At 38.8% G+C, this 18,959-nt stretch overlaps 2 protein-coding genes across 6 annotated transcripts in view; one reads left to right on the top strand and one right to left on the bottom strand.

The window, feature by feature from the left end:
* The window catches only part of LOC117539481 (synaptotagmin-2-like), a 42,305-nt gene extending 35,907 nt beyond the window's left edge, over window positions 1–6,398 (top strand). For all 3 annotated transcript variants that reach the window (XM_034205667.1, XM_034205668.1, XM_034205666.1), the window contains exons 5-9: window positions 371–538; window positions 1,399–1,566; window positions 1,896–2,013; window positions 2,477–2,610; window positions 2,747–6,398. In XM_034205667.1, coding sequence (XP_034061558.1) covers window positions 371–538; window positions 1,399–1,566; window positions 1,896–2,013; window positions 2,477–2,610; window positions 2,747–2,962 — 804 coding nt within the window. In that variant the 3' untranslated portion in view covers window positions 2,963–6,398. The remainder of the gene's footprint in view (window positions 1–370; window positions 539–1,398; window positions 1,567–1,895; window positions 2,014–2,476; window positions 2,611–2,746) is intronic.
* Window positions 6,399–7,608: 1,210 nt separating this feature from the next.
* LOC117539482 (protein phosphatase 1 regulatory subunit 12B-like) lies at window positions 7,609–17,445 on the bottom strand. Of its 3 annotated transcripts, none has more exons than XR_004568007.1 (8): window positions 17,108–17,445; window positions 12,042–12,058; window positions 11,753–11,891; window positions 10,882–10,983; window positions 10,470–10,520; window positions 10,334–10,384; window positions 8,904–9,080; window positions 7,609–7,691 (listed from the first exon to the last, which is right to left on the bottom strand). XR_004568007.1 is itself a non-coding variant. In XM_034205669.1 (7 exons), the coding sequence occupies exons 1-7, from the start codon at window positions 17,204–17,206 to the stop codon at window positions 8,994–8,996; spliced, it is 546 nt and encodes a 181-aa protein (XP_034061560.1). In that variant the 5' UTR covers window positions 17,207–17,445; the 3' UTR covers window positions 8,714–8,993. The 3 variants fall into 3 exon arrangements, 1 of the variants encoding a protein (XP_034061560.1); XR_004568006.1 differs by lacking the exon at window positions 7,609–7,691 and adding an exon at window positions 8,384–8,525; XM_034205669.1 differs by lacking the exon at window positions 7,609–7,691 and having other exon boundaries at window positions 8,714–9,080.
* Window positions 17,446–18,959: the final 1,514 nt, after the last annotated feature.

Genomic DNA, 18,959 nt, shown 5'->3' with positions numbered 1-18,959 from the left:
AGGGGCAGCAGAGGGGTTATGCATTACATTAATTAATGAGGCTCAATCTACGAAGAAAAAGTATTTAAAACAACTCAACATTTATCAAGTCGGAGAGTAAAATAGGTAATGTTATTGTACAAAAATAACAATGTGAGAGTTCTTTGACATTGAAGAATGCCCTCTTACATTCGAAAACATTTCCAGTTTGGCAAAAAAGTGAGTGGAGATTTATTGCGAGGCTTAAGTTGACGGATGAGTTGTATAACCAATCTCTGCAGCAGTGACCCTGACAGAAATGAAAAATCGTACTGTACAATTTCTGGATTTCTCTCTGATAGAATTCTGTTTACTGTCCCTTATATCCCACCCACACCTCCTCTGCACACAGCTCACAGTTGGCATCCTTCAAGCTGCGGACCTCATTTCCATGGACTCAGGTGGAACCTCGGATCCCTACGTAAAAGTCACGATCCTGCCTGAGAAGAAGAAGAAGTATGACACCAAAGTCCACAAGAAAACACTGAACCCTGTCTTCAATGAGACATTTATATTCAAGGTAAGTCAGTATGTGGCGTGATAAAACTGAAAGATTTGGTGCAGAACAGCAACCTGCTTTAGAATCTGCATAAGAATCGATGCAGCTGTGAAGAGAAAGACAGACATATATCAATAATGTATACATGATGGTTAGGAAGTTTGCACACATAGTTCTCCTGCCCGGCTGCCAGTGTGTTCTCACTGTCTGTGCAGCCTGCTACTGGTACATGCTGCTCTCTCCCATCCTAATAAAGCCTGCATAGACTTTATAACTGGCTCCGGGTAACACTGGAAGCTCTGGATGCCTACAAACTAGCAGCAGCAGCAGCAGCACATTTTTTAAATTTATTTTCCAGAATGACTGATTTTTTCTTCCAGACAGCCCAAGAGACGTTTTTCAGCTTTAAGGTTTTTCAACGTTAAGGTTTTTGTATTGCTTACTTTGTGAGTGTTTTTTATAAGAGTGTGTCTCCAAAGGATGGACATTTAATAAAGGTTAATTTTGATGTAGCATCTTCTACTATCTATAACATCTTCCAACCATGTTATTGGATTGCTAGTTTTCCTTATTAACAGAATATAAATGATTTGATTATTTCTATTTAACTTCAAACTTGTTCTTGTCAATTTGACTTAGTTTACTTATTTAATGATATTCCATAGGAGCTGAATAATAAGCTGGCTTACCTGTCTATCAGATGCATGTCAAATAAGTCAGAGGATTTCATGTGAACATGTGAAGAATTACCAACATTCCTCTTGAACATAATTAGTTAACAATAAGAGTCAACTTTCCAGAAGAGATTTATTTTACCTTAGATTTTGCATTGACTAACATGTGAGGTTTCAAGGTATAACATGGTTGTGTTTGTCCCTCAGGTGCCCTACGAGGAGCTCGGGGGGAAGACTTTGAGTATGTCTGTTTTTGACTATGATCGATTTTCCAAACATGACGTGATTGGGGAGGTGAAGATCGCCATGAAGTCCATCGACCTCGGACAGCCGATCGAGGAGTGGAAGGATCTGGAGAGTGCAGATCAAGAGGAGGTGCGCTTAACAATCAAACTTCTAGATTTTAAAGAAGAGCGGTATTTATATTCCACAATAAATTGTCAGGGACTTTGTTTTATTAACATTATATGAGTTTTATGATATTCCCTAGACTGCGATATTTCCCAGAATAACCCTGAATAACAGAATCACCATATCTTTCACCTCATTCGATGCTGTTAACTTCAAAATCTGTCATTGTCACCACATGGACAAAACAACTTAGAGCATTTTGCTTCAGCCCATCATCATTTTCCAAAACAAGCAGTTTGCTGCTGTTGGCTGATGAGCGGATTGTTTCTGTCTATCCTCTCGGTGTTGCTCAGCCTGAGAAACTGGGAGATATCTGCATCTCCCTCCGTTACGTCCCCACCGCCGGGAAACTCACCGTCTGCATCCTGGAGGCCAAGAACCTGAAGAAGATGGACGCCTGTGGATTATCTGGTACAGACAAATTACAAAGCTGTCAAGAGAATCTAGATCACAATAGTTTTTTGAAGTTTAGTCCAGTTGGAATCAGTTTAAGCTTTCTTTGTGTTTGTCTGTACGACTGTAGATTTGAATAATTGTTCTTAATGTGATGTAACATAAACATTTTAGAAGATCATTGCACTAAATCACAGATCTGTATGATGGCCAAACATATCAAATAGATAAGTATGAAATGCTTCAGAACTGTTATTTGTCATGCAAGTACACTTGGGAAATGCAGTTCACAACTATAATCCAATGGCCAATTACACATACAGTTTATCGCGGAAATAGAGAACAATCAATAGAGGAAGTAAGTGAAAATGATAGAAGAGTATATCGAAAGTGATAAAAGGGATTGCAAACAGCACAAAACTAATTTACAATAATTTGTCTAAGTGAGCTCCTTTGCTGATCGTCTTGATGCCCATTGCAGATCCTTATGTGAAGATCCAGCTGCTGCAGGGCGGCAAGCGTCTGAAGAAAAAGAAGACTACAGTGAAGAAGAACACCCTAAACCCTTACTATAATGAGTCCTTCAGCTTTGAGATCCCCCTGGAGCAAATGCAGGTATAGTACACATCAAAGTCATATATGTACAGCAAGTACATAAGTAAGTAAAACAAATGTTTCTCTACTTTAAAAGTAACACACATGTTGATGTCTTTATACCTGGAAATGAATGTCCTTCTGCCTCTCTTTCTAGAAAATCTTGGTGGCGGTCACAGTGTTTGATTATGACAAGATCGGTAAGAATGACGCCATTGGAAAGATCTTCGTGGGCAGCAAGGCGACCGGCCTGGGTCTGAAGCACTGGTCCGACATGCTGTCCAACCCGCGCCGCCCCATCGCCCAGTGGCATCCATTGCAGCCAGAGGAGGATATCGATGGTCAGCTGGCAAAATTGAATGCAAAGAAGTAAAGTGCTCCACCAACCAGCTAAAACTCAGAGCCCCCACCCCTACTTTGCATGAAACCCATGACTTTAACACGTCGTGACTACCCGTCATGAAACCTGCTCAGCAAAAAAGAGACATCTTAGAATTATTCGCTCAATCATGGTTAAGTCGAGAAAAAGATAACAATTTTTAAGCATCACATTTCACACATTAGCGTATGTTGTGAAGAGTGCCGTTGAGAGCTATCGGGTGACTGGTTCATGAATGATCGACGGTTGGTCTTTCTTTCATTTGAAGAAACTCAGAAACTGATTCTTAGGGTGCTGACACGGAACGAAACTCTTGGTGAAAACAATGTTGGAAATAAAGCTTTAGTTTAGTCATAGAGCATGCTTTACTTACCTCCCCACTGCTCTGCATACATCACACCCAGTATTGTATCTTGCTAATAAGTGTGCTATAACTTGCAATAGAAAGAACTAGGGCTGTGCGATTATGGCAAAAATCATAATTACGATTATTTTGGTCAATAGTTGATATCACGATTATTAAATACATTCATTGACTTTGAAAACATCCATTTATTGAACTTTAAAACAAATACAAATAATAATTTGAACAGTATCTTTTCAACTGTTGATTACCCTGAACGTATAATTCAACTGAAAAAACAATACAAAAATAAATGATACATTTAAATAAATAATATCAAAATAATAAATACCAATAAACAAGATCAACAAATATTTTCGGAGCGCACTTCCACAAGCTACTAAACATATGTAAATATGATAAATAAAAATAAATTAGATCAAATATGTTGCAGTGCACTGTCACAACCTAGCAAAGCTAAATAATTGTTTTTTTCGATTATGTTGTTTTCGTAATTGTGGCAGGCCAAAATCATAATTGCGATTAAAATACGATTAATTTCACAGCCCTAGAAAGAACCGTAGTATTGGGTTATTTCCTGCATAGTATAAGTCTATTAAATGCAAACATATTGTATTGAGGGTGAATGAGGTCAGCGATCCATGTTGCAATATATATTTTAAAGAGAAATCTACATACATGATTGTCTTTATTCATTTTATCAGCTCACATGTGAGCAGAAGAAAGACACATTATGGAACAGTTGATCTAAGTTGCTTGTTTTGTGTTGCCATGAAGGCACGTCTATGCATTTGACTTCAGCAGTCTGTGTCAGACAGATGTAATGTTGGACAGGAATACAAGGGTGCCTTTCCTGGTGTGACACTTTGAGAAATCCATTAAGACTCATTGTTTTATTTTGAAGGGGAAATCATTAAAAAAGTAGTCAGGGACACTGTGAATGTGCCATCTGCAATCTGTCTTGAGCTGTGTAGACCACTTGGATGTAAACCTTACTTAGCTGTGGCCAAAGTAAGGATACGAGAAAGCGTATCAAGGATGTTCAAAGTATTTATAACTGTGCTTCTTCTACATGATGCTCTTGCTTTCTTAAAACAGTGCCATTTAACTCATTTTAGTTTTTTGATTATATGTCTAATGTTGTAGTTTACCAAACATACTGCAGTACACTCGTTTATGCGGAAAAACACAAGGATTTCTGTCAAAGACAATATGTTTTTATAGAGAATTTGAAATGTCAGATAGCCGCACCTTTTAAGACAATGTGAGGTCAAGTGCAAAAAAGCAGGTTCATGAAATCTCAACAGAGCAAGTGTTAGCCGACATCTAAACATATAATACAATAAACATGTTCTGGACCATTTAGCTTGAACCAAATAGAGCTGCAGAATCCAGCATGTATCATGCCTCGCAGTGTTTCATGTTGTTTGGATCGCTCTCTCATCGGCCACAAGCTTTGTAAACCTGGAGCCAAAGTGCTGCGACCTCTTCACCAATTACACTGTTAGACTGATGTGGAGGGGTATGGACGGAAAAAACACCCAATGGAGATTTCTGTCTTATAAGCAACAACAAACTGTGAACATTTAACAGCTCTGAATTGAAGGCATTGAAATACTTTACTTGGAGAGTTCATTTGAGTTTGAATAATCCACTTAACTTAAAGACTGAACAATTTCCAATTTTGGGTAAAGATAAAAAAATAATTTACCTTAAACTAGATGCAAGTTAAGACAGTCATTTTTGGATATAAAAATCCAGGTTCATTCAGAAACCAACATTTAGTATGAGAGAATAAATATGGAAAATATGTAATACCAAGGATAACCCATGAATGAAATTATGATTTCATAAAAAGAAAATCAAAGAAATCCTCACGTTGACAATAATTATTTTGAATTGGTGAGATGCTGATCCTTGGTAGATTTACACACAGTAAACAATAAGTAAAGTATAGCATTTTGACACATTTTCTGATGAAAGAAAAGTGTAATAAATAGTTGTAACATGATTATATTTTTAACATTCTGTAAAATCAGATTCAGCAACTGGACACTTTTCTAACTGAATTTCAGAAAATGAAGGAGAAAACCGAATATAACGAGTTCACCTGCAAGAAAATAAGAATTCAGAGAAATTATTTTCAAAGTAATATTATACTGTAAGTTTAATATAATTTTTAAATTGCAGTGTTATTCAAATAACAATAAGGTTTAGTATCCAGAAAAAGTTATATTAGTTAGGAATAAGGTGTTCAGTTGTGTTTGAAAAACTCAAATGTGTGCAGCCTTTCTTTGCCTCCATAGGAGGAAGGATTATATTTCTGCAGACAGATTCCAGCCGCACGCTGATTGGTCCTTGCACAGTACCACTTCTTCCTATTGATATCATTATGCATCACGCAGATGTGTTAATATGCTACAGCATGTATTCACAAGATAATGTAAATAGCAGCATGTTTTAAAGAGAAACCATAATTATATTGTGTAAGTGTGTTTGTGATCTGTGTCATTTTTGATAATAAAACGGAGTAAAAAAGAGTATGCACTGACTGCAAAGTGTATGTATTTTTGCTGATTGGGACTGAATGTAAGTCTTAAGAATCCATGTTGGGGGTCACACTCCTTTAATGCCTGGGATTAAAACGAGTTTGCTTTGTGTATCATGTGTAAAAAACACAAAAAGATCCACTTTGTTGCCATAAAACTGCATGTCTGTCTTGTTTCCTGTCATCGTTTGTATGTGTCCTCGGTGTTAAATCCAGTGTTACAGAATGCCTGGGCTACATGTTATTATTATTCATTTCTGCTTGCACCTGTTATGCAGTATGTTTTGATGCTGACCAGTAAACTGTATATATTTCAAAAAAGGAGAAAATATTTAGCCGGTCCTTGATTTTCTATCTCAGTGTACCGTAAGTGTTTCCTTCATTTACTCCTGCCAGTTGGGTGTTAAATCTAAATTAAATGTAGATATAGTGGACGGCTTGAAGCTTATCTTTCCTTCCGTGCTTCATTAAACTGTACCTTCTCATCTTATTGCATTTCAAATAAACCTGCTCTCACATGTCTGATTATATTTTGTAACATAATAAATCAGTCAGTAATTTGCATATAAACTTAACTTCGTTTAATGTCTTTTTACAGTATTTATCACAATTATTTCGCTGGATTACTTCTGTGGAATATTATTATTGCATATTATTGATGCAGTCCTCTGAAAAGAGCTCCAGTCATGTCGTTCAGCCGTCAGTAATCTATTCACTGACTAATGGATTGCAATGGGATGAGCTGGTGTTACACTTGTGCATGCACTGAAATATCAATGCTGTATCCATCATGACGTCTCCAATGTTGGGATTTGGTTACCCATTGCTCCTTTAAATCACTATTATTTGCTGTTGAATAAAACTTTATCTACAGTGCATAAAGATGAACAATCGTGATCTGGATGACACTCCATTTTTTAGAGCAAAATGTAGCTATCTCTATGTTTGAGAGGCGGAGAGAAATACGAACCACATATATTCTGAAAATTCAATTCCTCTATGTGTTGTCAAATTTAGGTTCAAATGTTATTGTGAAAGAGCGCCACATTGCTTTCTTTTCTACAGCGTGTGTCAGTTCATTCCTTACTGGGGTCATTTAATATACTCATGCTCCTCTATCTATACTGTATATGAGCTGTCTCAAAGGTTTTGTGTTTTTGCAATAGAACCATTAGAGCGTGTATTTGTTTATTGATGTTTTATTGATGGATCATATAAGTCTGTCACTTTTCTGCAATACAGGCAACAAAATCCCCGTCTTCCTGGGTCTCTCAAGCGTTCTGGAGCGCAGATGAGACCCAAACAGAGCAGAAAAACATTCGCAATGCAATACTGCCAATCTGCTGCTTCAATAATAGTCTTCAGTCCTCTTATGTGAACATAGCCATGATACAGAACATCCAAAGACCTGATCATCACCCAAACTGTGTCCATCAGGCAATCACTTTCCGAGCAACATAGACAAGGGAAATGCTTTGACGTCTTTCTGGACTCTTGTTTTGTGTCTTGTTGTAGAGGTCTGTCAGTAGTTGTGCCTTTTTGTGAACCGCATGATTTATTTCCGTACGAAATCCATGTTTTCCAGCAAAAAAAAGGAACAAAAACCACACATGTACTCATATATCACTCTGTGTAGAACTGAATTACTCAAGGGAATCAAAATATGGGATGTGGTCAGGACGTATCTGTGTGTTGTCAACATGTAACCTTAGGAAATAAAGGCATTTTCAGTAGCCTCGTCCTGTGTGGTGTGTAAATGGAATCCGAGGGTGCTCTTCCACTTTTTGTCAGTGGGTGGCATCATGCATGTGCTATATGAGAAAAATAGAAGGGTGAGTTATAGCCAGCCACTTTAGATGGCAAATCAGAGTTTACTATTATACACTTATATATGTCATTTTCAACATTTCTAAAGATGTTCTTTGAAAACACACTGGTGAGAATAATTGTGTTCTTCAAATGATTCATAGCATCAAATAGTACAAAAAAGTAGTTGAAAGTGCCTTTGGGGTCTGGCAGGTATCCAGTGAGTGTTAGATTATAAATGGGACTTCATTAATCTTCTGAATGTAATTTAGAAGATACATTATGGCCAGCATGGTGCTTCTAAGGCTTATATAAATCAGAAACAGGTAATTGTGTTTGTGAAATTAAATGAAAATCCTACTGTATATAAAGGAGAATTGTATTTTTTTTCAGTGCAGCTTTGGGTCATGAAACATGATCTTTATCAGAATTTCTCATTTAACGTTGGGCCTCAAAAGTTATTTTTATATCTTGTACAACAGCTGACAAAACAATCCCACTTTCGCCATCCCACCATCTGCTGATAAAGAAAAAGCTCTTTATGTATCCTAAGGAAACTAAAAGCAACATAACAACGACTAAATTGACCTTGAGGTGAGATTATTTTGTGATTTCCATTGCTCTATTCATATTTTACATGATTGAATGATTTCATTCTAAGGAAACAGAAAAGCTTTTTTTATTTATTCAACCCCATCCGGTTTTGTATTGTTTTGTATTTTTTCATTTCAGGCTAAGAGAAGTTACATCATACTTCAAGGTAAGGTTAAACATCTTTTAAACCAGAGGTGACGCTCCCACGTTCCTGAAAAATGTATCCCATCCATCACCGGCTGTTCCTGAGAGTTCAGAGCATGTTTTCAATGTCCACATATGGAATAGACAAAAATAAATGGCAGTTTCCATGGTAATACCTCCATGAAAATACCTGCAATATTTTGTCCATATATGTAGGTTATTAACACACAGTCAGAAATGCTTTACTGATTCCAACACAGTGAAGAAAAAATACAAGACGTTGACAATCTTGTGGACATTTGCCTTTATGTAGAAATATCTTATGAATATATAAAATGCATTTTAAGTTAATGTATTTTCTATCTGGGAATGTGCTACTACTTAAGATACAGTACAGTAACATGAGGCTTCACAGCTGATCATACATGTGTCTGATTGTAACTCAACAGACAAAAGACTCAACTTTAATATGTACATACATTCTGTCTGAGGATAGGGCTGAATGTAAGAAGAATGCAGGTATAAATATGGCTTCTGTTATCCGCCCCTCTTCTTCTACTACTTCTGTCTCACTTGGACAGTTTAGTGATGACCCGGATTAAAGCTCCATTCTCGTCCTTCAGTCTCTGGTTCTCCATATTCAGCTCTGCTTTTACCTGAAGGAAGGGAAGGAGACAACTGGTAGGCAAAGTCATGACATGACATGATAAGAATACAAAATAAAAACTGTAAACAAAGAGATTTAGGTCACTTAATATAGATATGTGTTTGCCATACCAAAAATGTCAATCTATTTTTGGATTGTGTCTTGATATTTTGGTAGTATTTTCCTATGCCATGCCCAAGGTTTTGGAATTGATTCATGCAAAAATGTTCAGACTCCATTACATCGAATTCAGATTATGTCAATTAGTCATTAATGGTTTCCTGTTTTAATTAATACTCACCATATCATTTCAGACAACTCCACTTCCTGCATTTGTGTGTTTCCCGTCCTAATTGGTTCACATTCACATCACCTCATTATTTGATGGGTGTATTGAGTCTTTTCCCTCTCTCTCAGTGCCAGTTATTATCTTGTGTCAAGTCTTGTAGCAATTATCATATATGGTCTAGTTTTCCTCTCCCTCTCCCTGCTAAATGTGTCTATTTTTAACTCTGAACCCAAACCTTTGCCAAGTAAAGACAGTATCTTATTTTGTTGAACTAATATAATGAATTGAGTAATGTTGCCCATGGTTTCCAGACTAGTTACATTTAATAAAGTTTAGTTTAGGGTTAGGGTTGGTTACATAGTCAACTTAAACACATGTGCACTAGTAAAATACTATTGTATTGCTAACTGATCCTGAACTAAATTTAGCTTCACATAAACAACTTGGTTGTTCAGGAGAAATGATACACTGAAACAAATACATAGCACATTTACAAAAACACGAGATGTTACACTTGCATCCAGCAACACACACACTACTGTACTGCACTTGCTCATTTAAATAAAGACTATAACAATGCTTCTCTGTTTTGATTACTTTCAAACCAGCATCTCATGTTTGTTTAGTCCCAAACAAGAGGTTTCTGTTTGTGTCCTATTGGGCATAACACAGCAGACATTTGTGAATGTTAGACTGTACATGAACGCTGAGGGCCAGCTCGCTGTCAAAGTGCTCACACATTCCACAGCCAGCAGAGCATAATGGGGACAAATGATGTCAGCTGAGACCAGTGTTTGGACACACAGACACTTTAAACTGTGTGCTTTTGATTGTGCATTGTTTTCCTCATGCCAAATAAGCTTAACTCCCTCCTGGGTAAGATATCGTGCTATATTGTTAATAATAAAATGTTTAAAGGCGACTGTATGGTGAATGTTAGGGTGAATTACAAGACAACTTATTCATAGAATTACCTTCAACTGCTCTTCCAAATCCGTTATCCTCTTTTTTATACTCCAACTTTCCTATGGGCAAAACATTCAGATAAATAAATAATTATAGACACTTTTAAAGAATATATGTTTTAGTATAATCTGGATTTTCTTTTACCTTTTTTTCTGTCTCAAGCATGTTGGAACTACAATCTTCCGCTCTTCCCTTCTGCAACAATGAAAGTCATTTAAAAAATGTTTTTTACAAATCCTTGCAGCCCCCATCATTATTGGCTTCTCTATTTTCATAACACTGAGCAAGTGTTGCATGTAAAGTGTCAAATATATCCACAGTTGCACACAGAATCTCGAAAGCGGATAACAGTTATTTCATTGTGACTTACATATATCATTTATGACATATCTCTCTCACACTTTTACCTGATATTGTCATGAGAATATATGGGAGATATTTGGATATGAACTAAAAAATGAAAATCTGAATTATTGAAATGATTGCTTTTTTTGCTCTGCTGAACCCATTTGCTTCACACTCCTACATTTAAATGAGTAATAATGATGTGCTTTACCTGTGTTCTCTGCAGCTGGTCTTGAATCATTGCCAGTTCCTGTTTACTTGTTTCCAGCCTGGACTTCAGCCTGTGGTTGGTGGCCAGTGCCTTTTCATACATCTACAAAATATTCACTTGTTAGCATTTCTAAAAGATTGTTTGTTTCGCAGCAAAACAAACAAACATTGACTGTAACAGCAACAGTGAAGGTGTGTGTGTTTTTTAGTATGCTACTGATCATTATAATTCCCAGACCATAAATCCTAAAGACTTTCCCATACCATCTATCACAACAAATAAGTCAAAGTGTACACTGATAAAGGGAAATATCGATATCTACTAGATCGGCATAATGATTTCTATTGATTGAACATATTTCTATGGACCTTTTGTATTGATGAATCAATCCTTTATTCTACAACACAAAAAGGCCCACAAAATGTATCTATATTTCAGGATGATGCATTCAAATGGAACTGTTGGCCAACCAACAATAGGAAAATGTCAAGATACTGAATTTACAATAATAATATAAAAAGACTACATTTCTGTTGATATAAAGAATCATGAACTAGGTTGCTTTACTTTTAATGTATCATTTTTGTGTGTACTTTTATATCCATTTGATTAATTGTTGGCAGTGCAGCATTTTTGTAGGATTTTTTATTTGTCATTCTAGTATAATTTTTTGTTTTGTTTTCATTAGATACTTGACAAAAGCTCAGTCATCTTGTGGTGTACAGTATGGACATGATTTCCTTTCATTCACTCTGTAAAGCACCGTGATCAAAGCCCTGGCTTGGATATCTAACCCACCCTTTCGGTGAGTTAATTAATTGTGATCACTTTTAGTTTCAGTCAAAACCTTATTTTTGTCTGCATCGCTTGCCTTTTTATAGTCATTGTTTGCTGACTCTTCTTCTGCCTTTTTCCTTGCAGACAGTCTGTTCTCCCGTCTTAAGAAGTAGGACTCGGCGTGGTTTGTTGACGAGTCGTTGGAGACATCGGAGGAACCTGACGAGCTTAATCTGGAAGCAAAAGAGAGGTATTACCTTTCAACTCTGGGGTTAACCTCTGTTACTGTCTGAGTTTAATCTCACTGACGCACTGATTGACTCAGTTAGGTGATAACTAAATGTCTTTTGTACGTATTAATAGTGTGAAGTAGATTTTCTTACCTAGACAGTTTCTCGTGCTGAAATAGAGGAAAAAGGTTTTAGAACTTGCTGAATGAAAAATGCAACAACTCGCCAATATTTCCAGCTGTTCTTAGCCAACCTTACATTGAAACAAACAAGTAATTAATTGTCACTATGAACCGTCCTTCGTCAGTAGATGCTCTTTACTGCACAAATAATGACATCACACAGCTTGATTTCATATTTGTTTGACAGGCTGTTAGCCAGATTAATGATGTGCATGCAATGCAGGAAAACAATTCCACAAACCATTTGGTATATTGCACTATTTTTTTTAACCATGTTGACCATTTATTATGAATAATAGTGTACAAATGCAGTTTAAATGCACAGAGGAAATATTTTATAAGATCTCCTGTAAATGTGTCAGGATTCTCATGTTTTGTCACGTTTGTAGTTTTGTATGTCTGGTTATGGGTATTTTCCTCAGCCTCCAAACGGCTCCTAAAGGAAGGAGTCGCAAGGCCAGGTTAGCAGCCCGAGCCCAAAGATCCATGGTCCCGGCCCCAGTTCTGGCCCCAGCGGCCATGGTTCCGGGCCTGGTCCCGGCCCCAGCAGCGATGGTTCCAGACCCAGTTCTGGCCCCAGCGGCCATGGTTCTGGCCCTGGTTCCGGCCCCAGCAGCCATGGTTCCAGCCCCAGTTCTGGCCCCAGCAGCCATGGTTTCGACTCCAGCCCCTCGTCTCCGGCCGACGCCAGCTCCCCGTGTCCTGTCGTCGTACCGGCCGACGCCAGCTCCCCGTGTCCTGTCGTCGTACCGGCCGACGCCAGCTCCCCGTGTCCTGTCGGCATTCCGGCCGACTCCAGCCCCCCGTGTTCTGTTGGCGAACCGACCGTCTCAAGTCTGCTCTCAAGTTCCTTCTCAAGTCCCCTCTCGAGTCTCCTCTCGAGTCTCCTCTCAAGTCACCCCTCTCGAGTCCCCTCTCGAGTCTCCTCTCCAGTTCTCCTCTCAAGTCCCCTCTCGAGTCACGTCTCAAGTCCCTACCCAATGTCCTGGTCCGTTGGAGGTTCCGCTGGGGGTCCTGCCAATCCTATATCCGTGCCGTTGGAGGTTCCGCTGCAGGTCCTGCCAACCCTGTGTCCTGTCCCGTTGGGGGTCCCGCCGCCGACTCTTCTGCCGGGGGTCCTGCCAACACTATTTCCTGTGCCGTTGGAGGTTCCGCTGGGGTTCCTGCCAGCTCCATGTCCTGTCCCGTTGGGGGTCCCGTCGACTACTCTCCTGCCGGGGGTCCTGCCAACCCTGTGTCCTGTCCCGTTGGGAGTCCTGCCGACGACTCTTCTGCCGGGGGTCCTGCCAACCCTATGTCCTGTGCCGTTGCAGGTCCCACCGACTACTCTCCTGTCGGGGGTCCTGCCAACCCTATGTCCAGTCCCGTTGGGGGTCCCGCCGACTGCTCTCCTGCCGGGGGTCCTGCCAATCCTATGTCCTGTTCCTCTGGGGGTCCTGCCGTCAACTCTTCTGCCGGGGGTCCTGCCAACCCCTTGTCCTGTTCTGTTGGAGGCCCCGCCATCACCTGTCTCGCTGGGGGTCCTGCCAACTCCTGGTCCTCTTCCGTGGGGGATCCTGCCGAAGCCTGTCCCACCGGCTCCGGTTCCTGTTCGGCCGACACCGGGTCCTGCCCGGCCTCCGGAGCTGTTTGGCCTTGGCCCCACCTTGGACTATGCCTTGCCCCCGGGCCATCCGCCCGAGTCCCCCTTTTTGAACTCTGCCTTGCCCCCGGGCTGTCAATCCAAGACCCGTCCTCCAGACCCCCTCCAGACCCCCTCCACCCACCCTGCTTGAGGTTTTGGACTCTTGTGTTTTTTTTTTTTTAGGGACGTCTGGAATACGTCCCTTGAGGGGGGGGATTCTGTCAGGATTCTCATGTTTTGTCACGTTTGTAGTTTTGTATGTCTGGTTATGGGTATTTTCCTCCTTGTATATTGTCTGTCCTTCTTCCTGTGTTTTTCCCCTGTCGTTAGTTTCCCTGGTGTGTCTAATTGTCTGATTGTGTTCACCTGTGGCCCTTGTGTTTCTCCTCCCCTGCCCGGCTGTTTCTCGTCTTGTGATTACCCCTCCCTGTATTTAGTCTGTTCTCTTCCTGTGTTCAGTATTGGTTCGTCTTTTGTTTGTGACTAAGTCTCCGGTGAGTGTTCTGTTTTGTCATTATTAGTATCCGGTAGCCTTGAAATAAAGGAATTTTCAGTTTAAATCTGCATTTGGGTCCTGCCTGCTTCACACACCGTAACAAAATGTCAGCAAATGCAATACTTATCAGCAGATCTAGAAAGCAAAGCTCAGTGATTCTTCGAAGGGACATTACCAGGAATTCCTCATAAAAGTTTTTCTTTTTCTTTTTTCCAAGAAAAGGTTTATGGCAGTCAGAAATGTCAAGCCAAGTTAAAAGAAGGGGAGAGGAAGAGATCTCTTAAATAAACTGACAAGCAGAGATAACTAAACACATCCAAAAAAGGTAACAGTTCTGGCAGTGGCTCTCACTATGTGGTCATTATTGCCTGCTGAAGTTTGAAGGGTTATAAGGTTTCCTTGGTGGGATATTTTCCACCAGAAGAGCAGATCAAAAGCTAAAATATAAAAACGAACACCCCCTTAATAGACAAAATGTAGCCTGATGAATTTAATTGACTTAGGTTTAAATCACCAGTAAGTGTAATATTTTACAAGTAAGTGCGATGATATATCCAACACATTGATCAAAAATCTCCCATACTGTAGGTGTTAGGACATCTGGTGAAAGTCATAGTATAATATTACATACGTTTCACACTCAACAAACTATCAGTGACCCCTGGCGCCATAAATGGACACATCTGCATTTATTATGTTTCTACAGTCTTCTTTAGTACTCCGACATTCTCACTCACCTCTACAGTACATATAGGCAAGGCATGGTTATTTTACACAAACCTTTTTATATATTATTCACTTGGATTATTATGTTCTGCACTTTTGTACAAAGTAACATATTAGCGCACGCAAACAGTTACAAATAAATCTTGGTGCTTATCAATTTGGGAATGTATCACTCTCAAACAAACGTCTACAAATGTATTCAGTCAAAAACAAGGCGATTCAGAATGTATTACACACAGGATCAAATGGCATTAAGATAAAAAACAGTACGGACAAAACTTACAGTGTTGCCATATAGATACTTTGAATATTTGAATGTTTTTATTACACATTCATTATAGGAAAGGGAAATATGACTTGCTCTTCAGTCTTTAATTAATACATTTAGTAGTTCTAACAATCAATATGTATTAACTTAGAGGAGGTAGTTATCTTGCCTGTAGTAATTAAATCAGCATGTATCAGATAAATAATGCAATGAATAACTTATTTCTGCTCACATAACTACTGACACAGTAAATGAGGTCTACTTTTGCACTGAACTCTCTTGTTTGAGTAGCTTATTGTAAAAAAGGAAAAGCAGACTGGTGACGAATACATTTATTTTTTGTTAGGGATCATGCTATTTAACATAGTGCTGCACTGAGAGTTTGTAGCTATTGCTAATCCCTTGTTGGAGTAATACATGTATAGTATAGTTAACTACAGTTACACGTCAAACTAAATAATTGAGACAGCAAGTGGATTACTATTAAATAGAAACAGTGCTTTAGGTTTCAGATACTTTGTGTAAACACAGTGATACGCCTCTGCTCAGACATTTACAAGAGCTCTGGATCTCCCCCAGACTCTGATGTCAGCTCCTTTAAGGCTCTCTGGACACTTGGCTATGCTCGGTAAACGGTCATTAATGATATACAGTGTGCAGACTTGGAAAGAGCTCTGGTTTGGATTAGGCGACAGCACATATAAACAGATGCTGATGGAAAGGAAGACGTATGTGTCCCATCTATGTGAGCGACTCTGTCACTAAGCTGTCCTCCAGCCTTTCTAGATTGCACGAGGAACTTTTTGTCTGCTGACCAGCTATTCCCAAGTGGAAAAAGTGAGCCTCCCGCAGGACTAGCAGAGAGATAAACATCCATAAATACTGTGTCTGAGTTCCCACAAGCCAGTCCTAAGCACTCAGACCCTCCTCCTCTCTGTTCCCTGTCATCCTGTCTTTCACCCCATGCTTTCTTTCTTTCTTTCTCTCTCTCTCTCTCTCTCTCTCTCTCTCTCTCTCTCTCTCTCTCTCCTCTCTCTCTCTCTCTCTCTCTCTCTCTCTCTCTCTCTCTCTCCCTGTATCCCTCTCTCTGTTTCTCTCCATGGATCTGTCCCAAGTGGATTCTAAGTTCACATAAACGGTTAACTGCTCATTACAACTCTTTCTTGGTTTCACTTACACGTTTTGTTTCTCCATGCTCGTGCACATCAACATGTGATTAAGTTTCACAGTTTGAGTTATTACAAACCATCAGAAGCATGTCAGTGTTATTCGAGATTAAATACGTTGTTATCTTTAGTGCTGTGGGATCCAAAATGTGTACAATTTAACTAAAATGCAAAGGCACATGACGGGAAAAAAGGAAGAACACCTTTTAATCAAACTATTAACATGTTTCTAAGGGTCAACATTGTACACTGATACCATGGAAACACCATTTGCTCCTTTATATATGATTGACTGTCAAATAAAGTACCAAGTTATATGAAAACATTGATATCATAGCTTTACAGAAACACTTGAATTACACAATCTCAAAGAGAAACTTTGGTTTTGACATACTTTGTCTTGATGCAACATAATAATGCTAGTGCCATATACAGTATAAAGTGGTTTAGAGGACATTCGGGGGGGAAAAAGAAAAACGTTTGTGCATTCCAGCAGCTGTCATGTGTAAACAGTGTCCAAAAAAGGACTCGAGTTCATTTCAAATGAGGCATTAAGAAGTAATTTATGGCTTATCATAATTTTCCATGGATCTTTTATACTACTACGATTCTATGGCAGAGTAAACAAACACAATGTGTTACAGTCACATTTGTTTGACAATCACTGAACTCTGATGTTAGTGTTTGCATCATGTCAGCCGTGGCATTTCCTCTTACCACACAGACAGTGAAAAGATTAGAGACAATCCTGCCTTACCTTCTGGCTCTTGGTGGAGGCAGTGGATGAAGTAGAAGAGTCTGAGAGCGTCTTCCTAACGCGTGGCTGGTCTTTGTTGTGAGAAATTACAGATGACATTGCTCTCGAGGTGCTGGTCTCCACATGCAGCAGTAATGTGATTCAAAGTACTTCCAAAAAGAGTTGTTTTAAAAATAAAATGTCTTCTTAAACAAAAACAGCAAAGAAGATGTAGAGGGATCTATTTATAATCCAATGTATGGCTGTTTCCTTAGTTAAAGTGAGCAAGTGTGTTCTTCATGTGATGTCAGACATTGAATAACATGTGAGAGCTGTGAGGAAGTGGTGAGACCGGAGAGTAGGCGGACTGTAGTGTGTGTGTGTGTGTGTGTGTGTGTGTGTGTGTGTGTGTGTGTGTGTGTGTGTGTGTGTGTGTGTGTGTGTGTGTGTGTGTGTGTGTGTGTGTGTGTGTGTGTGTGTGTGTGTGTGGACACAAGGATCTGACAGCAGTATTGTTCTCAAGGGCTCTCAAGGGACCTAGAGTCATTCAGCCTAAAATGGTAAAAAGTAAAGCAACTTTAGTCAGTGTTTAATAAGGTATTTCTCTCAATTTGAAATGTGTTTACATTTCAAGTGAATTTAATTAATCTCTTTTATTTTTTTATTTGTACAAGATGAAAACAGAATTGAAGGAAAAAGTATTAAGATATTATACTTACTATAAGAAGCACTATCATACAATATACAAAAAAGTAGAGGTCCTAGTTCAAAATGCTTTTTAAATTAAAGTATTAGCATCAACATGTGCTTCAAGTACCACACATAAAATACTCATAAGGCAGAATTTCTAATTTCAACCACTTTATAATCTGCTGGTTTTTCTTAATAATAATAATAATTCATTTATTTTATATAGGCGCCTTTCAAGGCTCTCAAGGTCGCCGTACAAACACACAAAAAATAAGATACACAATAGATAATACCAGCGTAAGAAACATAAACAAGACAACGCAGTATATAAATCAATCAAATAACCAAATTAATAAAAACAGAGGATGTGTGATGGATAATGATCAGGGTGGATATGCGAGTGTGAAGAGATGTGTTTTGTTTTGTTTTAATAATAACACATAGTATAATCATTGATTTAAGTAAATATATTGAGTTACAAAATACAATATTTCCATCTGAATAATAGTGTAGTAAAAAGTATAGCATCATAGGAATGCTACATAAAGTACAAGTACTTGACTAACATGTGTACATTTCAATCCCACACGTTGAAACAATGCTGTTAAAAAGGGTAATTCCTCAATCATAAAAAAAGGGTTGAAGGTACATCTGAAAGTGAAACTTACATTTAAAATAGGACACATGCAGTGCAGTAGGTGATCATGTGTTTCTGTTTGAGTGAGATAAGGTTGAACAAAAAGGTTGGTCAGATACACAAATAGAGTCGGATTTCTTGTTTTAATTTAATCAAGCTGTAGGCTGCATGTGTAGAAAGTTAAGACGAGTTTACATACCTTAAATTACGAGTATGCTCAGTTTTAATCATTCTGTAAGCTCATTTGTTTGCAAGTATTCTCCTGAAAGGTACTCTAGGACACATATATTTCATGGCATACAGTATACTCTGAAAAGTTGCTAACAAAATATATGGTAAGGGTTTAAATTTAAAATGTTGACATAACATGGGCATCATTTTGTGTCTGTTGGCCTTTAAGTAAATCAGGGCTGACTCAGAGTTGGCTGTCTCGGTCTGCACCTGCTGTAATCTCATTACAGACACAAACAAGACCAATTATTTCACAGATTTATATTCTTACAGTGACACCGATGAGTTACTCCTCCAGCAATGTGAAGTTCCACA

Source organism: Gymnodraco acuticeps, unplaced genomic scaffold, assembly GCF_902827175.1.
Source record: "Gymnodraco acuticeps unplaced genomic scaffold, fGymAcu1.1, whole genome shotgun sequence".
Taxonomy (NCBI): domain Eukaryota; kingdom Metazoa; phylum Chordata; class Actinopteri; order Perciformes; family Bathydraconidae; genus Gymnodraco; species Gymnodraco acuticeps.
Note: the sequence above shows the minus strand (reverse complement) of the source record. Positions and strands in the feature narration are given on the sequence as shown.

Coding starts and splice junctions, on each gene's coding strand:
- LOC117539482 (XM_034205669.1), bottom strand. CDS start 17,206: ATGTCATCTGTAATTTCTCACAACAAAGACCAGCCACGCGTTAGGAAG. Junction 10,385..10,469: donor TGCTTGAGACAGAAAAAAAG/GTAAAAGAAAAT, acceptor TTTTGCCCATAG/GAAAGTTGGAGTATAAAAAA. Junction 9,081..10,333: donor ATTTGGAAGAGCAGTTGAAG/GTAATTCTATGA, acceptor CCCTTCCTTCAG/GTAAAAGCAGAGCTGAATAT.